Genomic DNA, 12480 nt, shown 5'->3' with positions numbered 1-12480 from the left:
TGTAGACTGGGACTAAGTCCTAAGCTTTAAGAAATTGGCCAATCACGGTCAAGTATGAGAAGAATGCGCGACTGTGATTAGTCAATTTCTTAAGGCTTAGGGCTTAAATCTCTATTGTAGACTGGGACTTAGTCCCAGTCTACAATAGATGATTTAAGCCCTAAGCTTTAAGAAATTGGCCAATCACGGTCAAGTATGAGTAGAATACGCGACTGTGATTAGTCAATTTCTTAAGGCTTAGGGCTTAAATCTCTATTGTAGACTGGGACTTAGAGACAGTTCGGGCAAGACATGAAATACATGAATCATTGAGAGGCGTACGCATGTCCGACCCAAACCTAACTCCGAGCGCTTCTTCGTAAGCACCCTAGGTTTGGATCACGTCACCGAAAGTGGGCCGACATTTTTGCCATTCAGTGAATCAAAATTTTGCCACTTGTAGCGCTGGCGGCGCCTTACGCGATTAAGAATTCGCTCATGAGTTACCGATCTTGATCTCACTGGCTCGTAGATACAGCGTATAACCTTTGTTAAGCCCGCTGCAGACGATGCTATTTTTCCTGCTGGATTGCTTGCAATTTAGTAAATTACTAGGAATCCTAAATGCTGAGTGGTGCAACGATAGTAATTTACTAAATCGCAAGCAATCCAGCAGGAAAAATAGCATCGTCTGCAGCGGGCTTTATCTGGGGATCGATTTCTAAAACTTAGGAAAAATGCAAAGTGAATGAATACTAGAATATTTCTAATTTCAACCTGTGAATTTGCTCACTTTTGTAATTTTCACAAGTTTCAGAGATACACAATCCATCTCCTCATCTTATTACGGACGTATCGAGCCTGCTCGAAACTTGTGAAATACGCAGTTTCAAGGAATTAATTTTTATTCTGGTAAGTACGAGTAACAATTTTTTATATTTCAGTAATCGTAGTTCGAAGAGCAAGAAACATGAAATTATTCGCGGTTTTACGAATATCGTATATAGTCTCGAAATTGATATAACATCTCGTACTCTATCATTAATATAACCACGAAAGCTTCATGCATATGACAACCATGTGTCACGTACGAATGCGAATGGAGTTACATAGTTGATGACAGCGCTCCCAGTATTGCTTTTCAGAACGTCTGGCGGGCACAAACATCGGCCCATTCTGATTACGGGCAGTTCGGTCTCCTTATACATATAACTCCATGCCGATAGTTTTCCCGCATTTATTCTGCGATACCCATACAGCACGGAATATTGCAGCAACATTGCAACGGCAGCAAATGTTGCTGAAATGTTTAAATATCACTAAAATATTGTAATGTACGAGTCGTGTCTCATTAGTTCAAATATATCGCATTGCAATGTTGCTGTGTTACAACGTTTCGTTGTAATATTTTAAAAAGCGCACACCTTAACATTGCTGCAATCTTGCAACAGTGTTGCAGCAACATTTCGCAATATTGCAATGTTTCAATGATATCATTCTGCAATGTTCCTGCAATCTCTCTGTGCTGTATGGGACGAATATCATAAAACAGCATGTCACAAATCAGTCATTGCAAAGTAGATCTTGATTTCGATTACTTTATGATGTAAAATTCATCATTTTAATGTACATTGACGTTTCTGTGATTAATCAATTGACATCATTCTGACTTTTTCTTCTCCTTGGGTTCTTCTACTCGAGTATCGAGCGACACACCGCGCATAACACGCATATATTCGCCTAACGGCGCGACGTAACCTGTTGCGCGAACCAACCGAACCCTAACCTAACTTCACGTCGCGCCACCGAGCCGCGGGGCGGCCACGGGCGTCCGAGAGACTCTCCGCCGCTCGTCTCGTTCGAGTCTCGTTTCGCCCGAGCGACGGGCAAAATCTCAGCGGGCGAGCGTCGATCGCGATCGGCGGGGAACACCGTCGTCCTCGAAGCCGTCGCCGTTTTTAAATAGTCCCGCGCGGCGCGCGGTCCGATTCCGGCACGTTCCGCCGCGGGCACGGCGGACCGTCCGGAACGCGGAGCGCGCCCCCCCCCCCGACGATTTACAATCATAAACTGCGGTGTCGCGTATGTATGTACGTATGTATGTATATACTTATCGCGGGAGCGTGGTTTTATTATGATTTTTGAGCGCCAGGTGGCCGCGTTTTTGTTGCCGATCCGCCGTCGGCGGCGCGGCGCGGCGCCGCGCCGCGACTCCCTCAGCGCCATTACATCGATAAATGTCATCGCGGCGGCCGCCAGCGTGAAACGCCGCCGAGCAACGGTTCACCTGGCCCCTGCCGCCCGCGCCGAGAGGAGGAGGGAAGGAAGGAAGGACGGTGGAGCGAGGATCGCGCGACGCCTGTTCCCGAGCACGGCCACGCGTCCCGGTCGCGCGGCACCGCGGCGATGTCGACCAAGCGGAAAAACGCGAGCGGCAAGGCGAAGAGCCGCCCCAAGTCGCGCAAGGTGGAATACGACGAGGAGGACATTTCCAGCGAGCACGACTCGGAGGTCGATGACGCCGAGGCCGGCGCCAACGTCGACGGCGAGGACGGCGCGGCCGAGGACGCGCTCGCGGACGACTCGAGCATGCCCGAGCTGCCGGCTCCGGAGGTGATACCCTTGTTTCTCTCCCTCCCGCGCGCCTCTCTCCCCCCCGCTTCTTCCGTCTGCGGCCGAGCGACGCGACGCGACGCGACGCGACGCGGCGCGACGCGGCGCGGCGCGGCCGACCCGACCAGCCGCTATTGTTCGGGTGTCGAAATGCGATTATTTAAACGAACCCGATGCCAGCGGGTGCCCGGGTTCGTCCTCGACACTTGAACCGCGTTCCCGCGGTCGCGATTGGTGATTTTCTCTGCCCTTCTTTGTGAATTGGCTTTTGATAAATTCCGTTAAGTGTACTGCAGGATCCGGGAGATTTGATTTTTCAATTCATCTCGATTACTCCCGATTGAATCTCGATGTAGATGAGAGCTGTCGCCGTCCATGGTGTTCGAACGGTCGAGACCCCGACTTATTTAAATTATGTTAAACGCGGCAAATTCAACGTTTGCTGTACACACAAAAGGATCCAATGCAACATAGGTATTCACAAGTTTGAGGTCGGTGTTCATAGTCTGATCTTATATTCAACACCGTCTTGAGATCACCTTTAGATCACTCCGCTCCGTAGCCGATGAAATGTTCCGTACGGCGTCTTTGGGTAAATTCAAGACGGTCTTGAATACGAGATGCGACTGTGAGCACCGGCCCTAGACGCGCGTCTTGGCCCGAGCCGTCGCGAGCTTAGATCGTTCCGTCCAGCCGAACGGATTGAGGCGTAGAGTGAAATGTATCGGACGTGGAGTAACTGAAGTCTACCTTTGTACCAGGGTGGCTGGGGCAAGCCTGGAACATTGCTCATGTGTGGCCTTACTAATTGGGAGATGGCTGGTCGCAAGGCACCGCCTAAGGGGGTGAAAGCGAACGTAGGACGTAGCCTGTGGACGCCGCATACCTTTAAGAACCTCAACGACGCGAGAGTGCGACTGATCGCGTCCGGTCCTGCCGCGTCCCACAGCATTGTCGTCACCGAGGATAATAGATGCCTGGCTTTTGGCAGAAACGACAAAGGTGAGCGGTGATGCGTGCGACAATTGTACGAGTTATTGTTTCCCCCCCCCCCATTGAAATACGAAGTCTGTTCTTTACAGCCGAACAAGCTATGCTGGTTCAGAGTTTATCTGTTTCCTTCTGATGTGGAGGAAGAAAGATAGACTCTCCCACACAGCACAGAAAGATTGCAGGAAGATTGCAGAAATGTTACATTGCAAGATTGCAATATTGCCGCAACGTTTCTGGAGGATTGCAGCAACGTTGAAATGTCCGCCCTCAGAGAGATTGCAGTGCAACATTGTAGCAATGTTGCGGTGCAATATTTTTGGAATAATTTGTTGTACATAAACAGAGAATTTACTAATTACATATGCATCCGGGCCTTTTTCAATACACAGCAAGCTGTTGCGAAGCAACCTAAGGAGATTATGTCGCCTCGCAATAGATGGAGATTGCGAGCAACACCGCACTGATCAAGTACTTAATAATTCGCGCATTATTGGTATCAACGAAAATAACATAGTAAAATTCTCGTATTTAGAAAATTTTTTAGTAGAAAATGTAGTATTTTTATTATTTTTCAAACATTGCTGCAATATTGCTATCGAAAGTTTGCAATTTTATATCCCTGCAATGTCTCTGCAAGATTGCAACGTTTCTGCAATGTAACTGCAACCATCTGTGCTGTACGGGCTCTGGTATAGTCAGTTCAGCTGCAAAGAACAGACCTATGGATTCTCCAAAGTCGACCGCCGTTCATCTCACTTTCAGTTGATCTGTCGTGCGCGACTAGAATTGAATCGGCCGACGAGTCGACCGTTCTCGAGATCACCTCGTTTTACCGTTCCATTGTTAAAAACTTCATTGAAGATTAACGCTTACAAGCCTGCATAAATTTCACGCCGGTGCGGGACGATGTCGCCATAAACTTTTTATATTCAATGACTTGGAGGTGTTAATTCAAGCGTGACCAATGTACACTTCAGTGTCTAATTGTATTTAAATTTGCACGCATGGTGTTGCTAGGTCTGATGAGGTCGTATGATTTGCTTAGGTCAACTGGGCGTCGGGGACACGAAACGTCGCGACGAGCCCACCGAGGTTGAAGCTTTAAAGGGACACACGATTATAGGGGCGTCCTGCGGACGCAACCACACCTTATTCTTAACGAGCCGCGGCATAGTTTTCGCCGCCGGCGACAATAAACTGGGCCAGTGCGGGGTCGGCAAGAATGACCCTTGCATCGTGACCGCCACCAAAGTGAAGTACTCCGGGCCGCCGATCGTGAAAGTGGGATGCGGCGCGGAATTCTCGATGATCCTCGACCTCAAGGGCGGCCTGCACTCGTTCGGATGCCCGGAGTACGGCGCTCTCGGCCACAACACCGACGGCAAATACTTCATCACGAACACGAAGATGGCATTTCATTACGAGAAAGCGCCTAAGCGAATCGTCCTGTACGTCGAGCGAGGCAAGGACGGCCACGCGACACCGTTGGACCGCGTGGAGATCACGGACTTCAGCTGCGGCCACTACCACACCGTGGCGATCGACAGCAAGAGCCGCTCGTTCTCCTGGGGATTCGGCGGAATCGGCCGTCTCGGCCACAACGAGCAGCGCGACGAGCTAGTGCCGCGTCTCATCAAGTTTCTGGAGCCGCCCAGCCGCGGCGTTCGCGCGGTGTACTGCGGCAGCACGTACAGCATCGCGATCAACGTCCACGGCTCCGCCCTGATGTTCGGCCAGACTAAGCGCACCGGCGAGGCCAACATGTACCCCAAGCCCATTCAGGATCTGTCCGGTTGGGAGATCCGGTGCGTCGGTTGTTCGCAAACAAGCGTGGTGGTCGCGGCCGATGACTCCGTCATCGCCTGGGGCGCCAGTCCTACGTTCGGAGAATTGGTAAGACATCGCCGCTTTGGAGAGCGACGGGTTCTACATGTACAATATTTCGATTCCTATTCCTCTATAGTGCTGTAATTTAAATCTAATCTTGCCATCCGGTACGAAAGCACTGCGGTCTTACATGGATTTTGCCTATCCCCTCAATTTCATTAGTCGTAGTATTTATGGAAGAGAGATGTAAGGCGCTTGTTCAATATCCATTTTAAAAGGCCGAGTTTACTTGGTAGCTCATTTATTGTTCAAACAAACGAGAGCGCCTTTGAATCCGAGCAAGATGTTGGTAGCCCAATAATTATAATCTAAAATGTTAACTCGTTCATTTATTGTTGCCGGAAAATTTCTATTCTACAAAAGACGACGCAATACCGTGATTAATTTCTCCCCGGTCACTTTGAGAAATTCACAACGCGAGTACCGTTTTTCTGTAACAGTGGGATTTTCTGCACTCAAAATTCCTATGAGATAAAGCGCCGCAAAATCGTAGAATCAAATATATATACATGATTAATATATATAAATGATTCCGATTCTAGGGTTTCGGTGAAATGCGAAAGTCGTCGACGACTCCGATGGAAGTGAAAGCCTTGGAGGGTTTATACATTACTGCTGTTACGTGTGGTCTGTCTCATACGCTTATGATCTGCCGAGACGATACCGAGGAGGAGAGGGCCAAGATTAATAAGCTCCAGGTGTACTCTGTTTAAAATATATTCTTCGATTGCGTAAACGGGTCTCTATTGCATCATTATGCAGCTGATCGAATCAGAAGAACAAGTACCTTCGACGAGCCACAGCTACATTTCGACGAATTTTTAACAAAGTATCCGAGAACGGTAACAGTAGGTCGCCACGAAACGTCCAGAAAAGAGATATAAGATTAGATATTACTACTCTACTTTGTACTTCCAGTTTTTACTTAACGCGCGAATGAAAATCGATCTGTGACATTTGTGAAACCCATTCTGTTAGCAGCTCAGGTTAATAGACCAAACAAGATAGATGTGAGAATATATTTTGATACGTTGCTATTTTATTGAAGTTTGCTGCAATTTTCATCGGAATGGAGATGGTTATTCGTACGGCGGAGCTGAAGAACTGGAAAAAGAACTGGTAGAACTTAGCAGTAACTGCCTTCATTTTTACCGCTTTCTTAATCTATTTCAAATAGTTTATATCATTGATTCATCACAGTAGTACCTGAATCATTACATCTGCAGGAATCGTTTTTTACAATGCGTGTGCATTATTCAGGGACAATCCCCGAATAAGAATTAACACGAGTTAATTACACAAGTTGAATGGAGCCATTCGACTCTGTAATATTTTAACGGTTGTCTGTAAATTAAGTTTCAATACTTACGTTTTAATTTAACAATTCCTTTTCATGTAAAATGTCGTTCTAGCGTCGTGTTAAAGCATACATGTTTAATCTTATTTCTAATAATAGAATTTTGTGTATATCTACATATACGTGCAGGTAAGACCCGTCTTACGACTTTTTACATTAATGATCTTTTTAAAATCATCGAAGTATCTTAAATATAAATTAAACGTTTGTTTTAGTAATTTATTATTTTAAATACTTGTTTAAATATTTAAAAACACTTTTGTTATTTCTAAAAGACAGCAATATTAGTGCACGTTTGGGAAAAATTTGGCAATTTTCGGACCTGTCTTATTTAATTGTATTTACAAATTGCTCCTGTTTTACGATTCTTTACTTTACGACCTTATTTTTCCACTGAAGTTTAACCCCGTCGTAAAACATGTCCAACCCGTATATGAAATTAATTTCAATAAATATTATATATTTCAAAGTGATAAATTGTGGAAGACAGTAATTGTTTCTTCCTTTTTTTGTTGGATAATGGAGAAAATTTATCAAATTCTATACTGACCTAGGCTGACCATACATATTTCGCATTTTAATCTTGCTTTCCAAGATAAATCATATATGCGTGACACACTTTCTCGTATACCATTATTATAGATGCGTTGAGAAAATGTTTGGTCGAATACACAATAAAACAATGAAAGTGCGTTTAGTACGTCGTGTATTGATAAACTTACAACTCCGATCACTGCCAGGATGTATTATCAACATCTTTTTATATTGTGATGTTCAGATATTCATTCCATTCCGTTCCACGTAATACTCTCGTGCGATTTCTGCACCGAAATATTTCTTCTGATAAACTTGCGATGAATGTACAAGTCCAAATATGAAATAAACGAATTTTTTAAGAAACTCCCGTCGAAAGCTTTCGTCCCGTTTAGCAGCTTCGAAGAGAAATCTTTCCATTTTTAACAATTTTCACAGAATTGTTTATCTTCCACCCGTTCAGTTTCGCCAATTCAATTTACTTGCGACAAGTGTCGATATTGACACTTGGACATTTCCAACAATGCTCCTTGACGAGATACAATTTTTACTGTTCTGAAGTTTACTGTTCACAGGCTACAAGCCGTATCTCTCTCGACAGTTTTATTCAAGCATTTAACGGCGTTTTCGTCTTCACATTTTTGCTAGTTGGTAAAATTATACATTTTATAAACTAAAAGTTCCTTCCTTAGTCAAATTTTACATTTTGTTAATATACTTTTTCCCAAAAAATTTTAAATATGTATTTTTTTTTACCATAAACTCTTGTCCCATCATTGTCGTAATAGAAGCGACAAGTTGTCGAACACTGTGCATCTCCTCTTTTGAAACATTTCCATATTTCCAGCGTAACAATTGGTGTGCTATGTAATGTTTAGGATCTGATGGCTGATATCGGAAAGCTCTGCTTATTGCCCACGACAGTGGCACCATCACATTTTGTCTACATATCGTATATCCGTTACACATCCATCATACTTATCTCATATAAACTCGCAATCAGTCACACGATGCATTTATAAAATGCTGTAAAATATACCTCAAATAATCGTTTCTTTTCAGAGTCTCGCCAGCTTGTTCCTTCGGCAACAAATTGAAACAAATGCACGTGGCAAGCTTCGTTGTGGTAGAAATACTTGAAAGAGCTGTTTTACTTGAACTAGAAGACGAAGAATAAGATGTTTTCGACGAAACATCGGACGCAGCGTCAGTTTTTCCCTCCAGCAAAGCAGAGCGCGATTCCAATACAGTTAAACTGCACTCGTGTGATATTCCCTGTTGATTATTTCAATTTCAATATTATTTATTGTGTTTGTCTAATATCGCTCGAAATCAATTAAGACACCTCAGACATTTCTAGAGCTCCCTTTCCTCTGTATTCGTTATATCCAAGATCAATCAGAATACTCTCAACTTCGTCATCGATACCGCGCTCTTCTACATAATTACACGTGTCCTCGTCCATCCCGAGCTTTTTCAGAAAACGAATTATCGTTGGTGAGGCCAGCTTGACTTTCCGCTGCCAGTCTAAAATCCCTGGAACGTCAATGCCGCTCGATAAAAGCCGATACAATACACTTTCATCTTGAGACACCAGTCCGCGCATAACAATGGCCCAGCAATGACTTTCAGTGAATCCAATAGCAGCCAGATTCCAAATCAGTCTATCGTCGGATTTCTTCGTCCATGTATTCGCGTTTATCTCCACCCCGAGTCCGCGGAAATACTTCAATTCCTCGGAAGCGAGACCGAGGAGACCATATTTCATTGCTTCCACGATACTTCGTAGCGACATGCCTAAAATTTACTGTGCAATGTAACAAAATGACGAGGCGCGCGCGTGTCCCCTCGAGAAATTCCCATGCGCGAGTCTTCATACCTTTTCCTTCTAGTTCCAGTAAAATACATTCATTATACATTCCACTGTGGACAATGAAATGCAATGATTTATTACGTGACGCATTACATCGCACATCGGTGCACGCGGATTCAATATTGTTATGTCGCCCAAGTTTGCCCTTTAGCAAGCTGTGTAATTTCTCGTTGCTCCATCCACCATAGACGTGCATTCCTTTATTTGTCAATTTTCTATGTAGCTTCGTTTCACGTAGCGCCTCTTTGTCAATTGTATCTTGTACATCTGACATTTTCAGGATAGATGGCCGTAAGCCGGACGAATAAAAGCAGTTTTAAGTTGTTCTACGATGATATCACAAGTGCCAAGATACAATCTAATTATGTAGACAATTTTTTTCTTAAGTTTAACATATGCCATCGATCGAACTTTTATTTTCCGGTCCTTGTGACATTATGCAATTGTCATGGATTGGTTATTGCTCGTCGCGTGACATATTTTTGCATTAAAATAACATCGCGCACCCAGAAAATGTTGCTTTTATTTACAAATGAATGAGTTATAATACATAATTTTTTCTCCGAGTTTCGCGCTCACGGTATGCACGGTGCGATTCTTTGCGTTAAAAAAAGTAAAGCAACTTTTTACTCGGGCAAAATTATCGAGCGGTATTCTTTAACTCGAGAGCAATTTCAAGCTATGAATCATACCTATGAATCAGTGATGATGCATGCTGAACGTGTAGTTTCACTATTACTGTAAAGATTTCATAACTAATGTACAATCTTTAGCTATCAAACTTTTTTAACACTCGTATTATCAAAAGTAAAATAAATCTTATCCACAGAGTAAATATATATATACAATACATACAAAAGAAAAGCCTACATTGCTTTAAAATATTCGATTAGGCCTTCTATCTATATCTCTGGAATATTTTAAATCTAATCTATTTTACTTTCGACTGTTGTTTCAAGCTTATTCTACAATGGACGCAAAAACGCAAGACGTTAAGCCGCAACGCAAAAACTCGGCCATTAACATTCTTCTCACATTTGACTGCGATTGGTCGATTTCTTGCGTTGTGACTTAGCGTCACGCAATTTGCGTCTATTGTAGAGTAAACTTTAGAGAGGTCGATTAGATTTCCAATCTCTTATCAAATAAATATAATTGCTATGGAACTTTTGGAGAGACCAAGCGAGAAAATCAATCAGCATCACCGAAAAACGGCGACAATGAAATCTCTTACATGCCCTTCACGATTTTATAAGACTTTTAGAGAAATAATAAAATAGCATGTACAACACACGTCATCTTCGATTCGTTGGTAATTTAGAGCGTTCATACATCAGTGTCGGATCGTTCGCTTAAGAATTGTTGCTCGTACGCCATTTTATCAGCGAGAAACAGTTGTCTCTTCTGGCAGAAAAGCACGTTGCGCATTCTGTGTACACAAACTCTAGAATACGCTGTATATCACTACCGTGTATAGCCGTATTGAAATCTTTGTGAAATATATACTCGCCGCTCTCTCGGCGCAGTATACATTCCTCGACAAGCATGCATACTGTAGCACCTAGATATTAGCGCATAATCGACAAATTAAAGAAACAACATCCTTAAATATATTTATACAGTATAATACACATTTGTTTTCCAGATGTAACAACGATATGCGTCAAGCGCACGTACTGTGCAAAATATAAAACGACAAACACAATCGAAAGAGGACTATAAAAATGTTCGAATTCACTTGTACAAAAACGTGACCGACTACCGTCTACGCGAGTGTCTCATCGAGTGCTCTACGGGCGTTTCCCTTAGTATTCGTAAACCATGTATTTACACGAACACAAAATTTTGCTCAACATCGTAGATCTCTATGCCAGATTCGATTAACGTTTAACGACAGTTTGTACATTTAGACGTGCGCGCGTGCCTCTTTTTTGAATGGGTTTCGTACAATCTTAATACACAACATGAAGTGGTGACTCGTTGACCCTCTCCACATTACACTCTACTTCCTATGTCGGATCTTCAAACACACCGTACACCATCGTCGCAAACCCACGCACTTGTTCGTCACAGTTGATTACAGCAGACTGCAATAACAACTTGAGTACGTGTCCTGCGGTTGATGGTCGTTGCTCAGCTGCATTCCTCGCTTTCCCATCCGATGCCTCGCGCCACCCATGGTACCATTGTCGTACAATCGCAAGGAATGACTGTCCCAAAGGCCGGGCGTTTGTATTATCTATCGCACACGACGTCATACTTTTATTTAGCGCCGTAGACAAGCAAAGACACCAATTATAAATGGCACAACCCTTGGCAATCGTAAATAATAGTCGTAATCCTTCCTGAAACATGTATCTACATAAAAGTGTGGTATAAATTCGTACCTTTTGCACGAGCTCCTCAAAGCAACACTTCACGCCGTCCGCCGTTTTCGCGCTGCTCTCGATGTACAGGGTCTGGTGCCTCCTGGCGAACTGCAGGCCCTCCTCGGTGCTCACTTCTCTATTCGGCAGGTCTATCTTGTTGCCCACCACCATCTTGACGATGTCGGTTTTATTGCAGTACGTATTCAGCTCGTTGAGCCACGTCTCCAGCTTGACGAAGGTATTGCGGTCCGTGACGTCGTACATCAAGATCGCGCCCTGGCCGTCTCTGTAATAACTCGGCGTTAAGGTGCGAAATCGCTCCTGGCCGGCGGTGTCCTGCAAACAGCGCGCTTCGATGAGGCTGCGAGCTTCGCGCGCAGGGATTACGTTATCCTGCCGCCGCGAACAAGGCCGCGATTACAAACCCAAATCGCGAGTTTCACCACGTTGCCGTCGATGGTGACCTGCTTGGTCTTGTAGTCCATGCCGACCGTGCTCTGCATGTTCTCGTAGAACTCGTCCTCGGTGAACCTCAGGAGTATGCTGGTAGCGACAACATCGTAAATTAGCGTTTCGAACGTCACCGATAAGTGGAGTAACTGCGCTATTACCTCGATTTCCCCACGTTAGACTCGCCGATCATGAGGATCTTCAGTATCGTCAGAATGTCCTCCTGATCCATAGCGATTACCTCGCGACGTATCAACCGATACTGGTCTACTAGTGCTGAAGAAAATAAGACACCGTTCTCGTAACTCGTAACGTCGCCAATTCGTGCACTGTGACGCTAAACAACGCCACTGTGCCACTGTGCCTGGCGCTGGTAATGCTGGTATATATGTATACATGTGTACATACATGTGTACAGTCAGGAG

The 12480-nt window shown here is 44.3% G+C and overlaps 2 protein-coding genes and 1 pseudogene across 4 annotated transcripts in view; 1 reads left to right on the top strand and 2 right to left on the bottom strand.

Moving 5' to 3' along the window:
- Positions 1-2195: 2195 nt before the first annotated feature.
- Positions 2196-7729, top strand: LOC105557797 (protein RCC2 homolog). Of its 2 annotated transcripts, none has more exons than XM_012005153.1 (4): positions 2196-2592; positions 3354-3594; positions 4631-5478; positions 6015-7729. In XM_012005153.1, the coding sequence occupies exons 1-4, from the start codon at positions 2386-2388 to the stop codon at positions 6183-6185; spliced, it is 1467 nt and encodes a 488-aa protein (XP_011860543.1). In that variant the 5' UTR covers positions 2196-2385; the 3' UTR covers positions 6186-7729. The 2 variants fall into 2 exon arrangements, with proteins under 2 accessions (XP_011860543.1, XP_011860544.1); XM_012005154.1 differs by lacking the exon at positions 2196-2592 and adding an exon at positions 2732-3066.
- On the bottom strand, positions 6618-9666 carry LOC105557803 (annotated as a pseudogene).
- A 73-nt stretch (positions 9667-9739) lies between these two features.
- The window catches only part of LOC105557798 (ras-related protein Rab-18-B), an 8033-nt gene continuing 5292 nt past the window's right edge, over positions 9740-12480 (bottom strand). The window contains exons 2-5 of one of the 2 annotated variants that reach the window (XM_012005156.1): positions 12217-12331; positions 12031-12148; positions 11624-11941; positions 9740-11475 (exon numbers count right to left, since the gene is read on the bottom strand). In XM_012005156.1, coding sequence (XP_011860546.1) covers positions 11314-11475; positions 11624-11941; positions 12031-12148; positions 12217-12287 — 669 coding nt within the window. In that variant the 5' untranslated portion in view covers positions 12288-12331 and the 3' untranslated portion in view covers positions 9740-11313. Of the gene's footprint in view, positions 11476-11623; positions 11942-12030; positions 12149-12216; positions 12460-12480 lie in introns of those variants that run through there. The other variant, XM_012005155.1, reaches the window with a different exon arrangement.

Source organism: Vollenhovia emeryi, unplaced genomic scaffold (genome assembly GCF_000949405.1).
Source record: "Vollenhovia emeryi isolate VEMERY1.0 unplaced genomic scaffold, V.emery_V1.0 DF939416.1, whole genome shotgun sequence".
Taxonomy (NCBI): Eukaryota; Metazoa; Arthropoda; class Insecta; order Hymenoptera; family Formicidae; genus Vollenhovia; species Vollenhovia emeryi.
The sequence above is the reverse complement of the archived record's forward strand: the minus strand, read 5'-3'. Positions and strand labels throughout refer to the sequence as shown.

Excerpts from the sequence above, each read along its gene's own strand:
- LOC105557797 (XM_012005153.1), top strand. The coding sequence starts at position 2,386 with ATGTCGACCAAGCGGAAAAACGCGAGCGGCAAGGCGAAGAGCCGCCCC. Across the intron at positions 3,595-4,630 it reads TTTTGGCAGAAACGACAAAG|GTCAACTGGGCGTCGGGGAC; the intron begins GTGAGCGGTGAT and ends TGATTTGCTTAG. Across the intron at positions 5,479-6,014 it reads GTCCTACGTTCGGAGAATTG|GGTTTCGGTGAAATGCGAAA; the intron begins GTAAGACATCGC and ends TTCCGATTCTAG.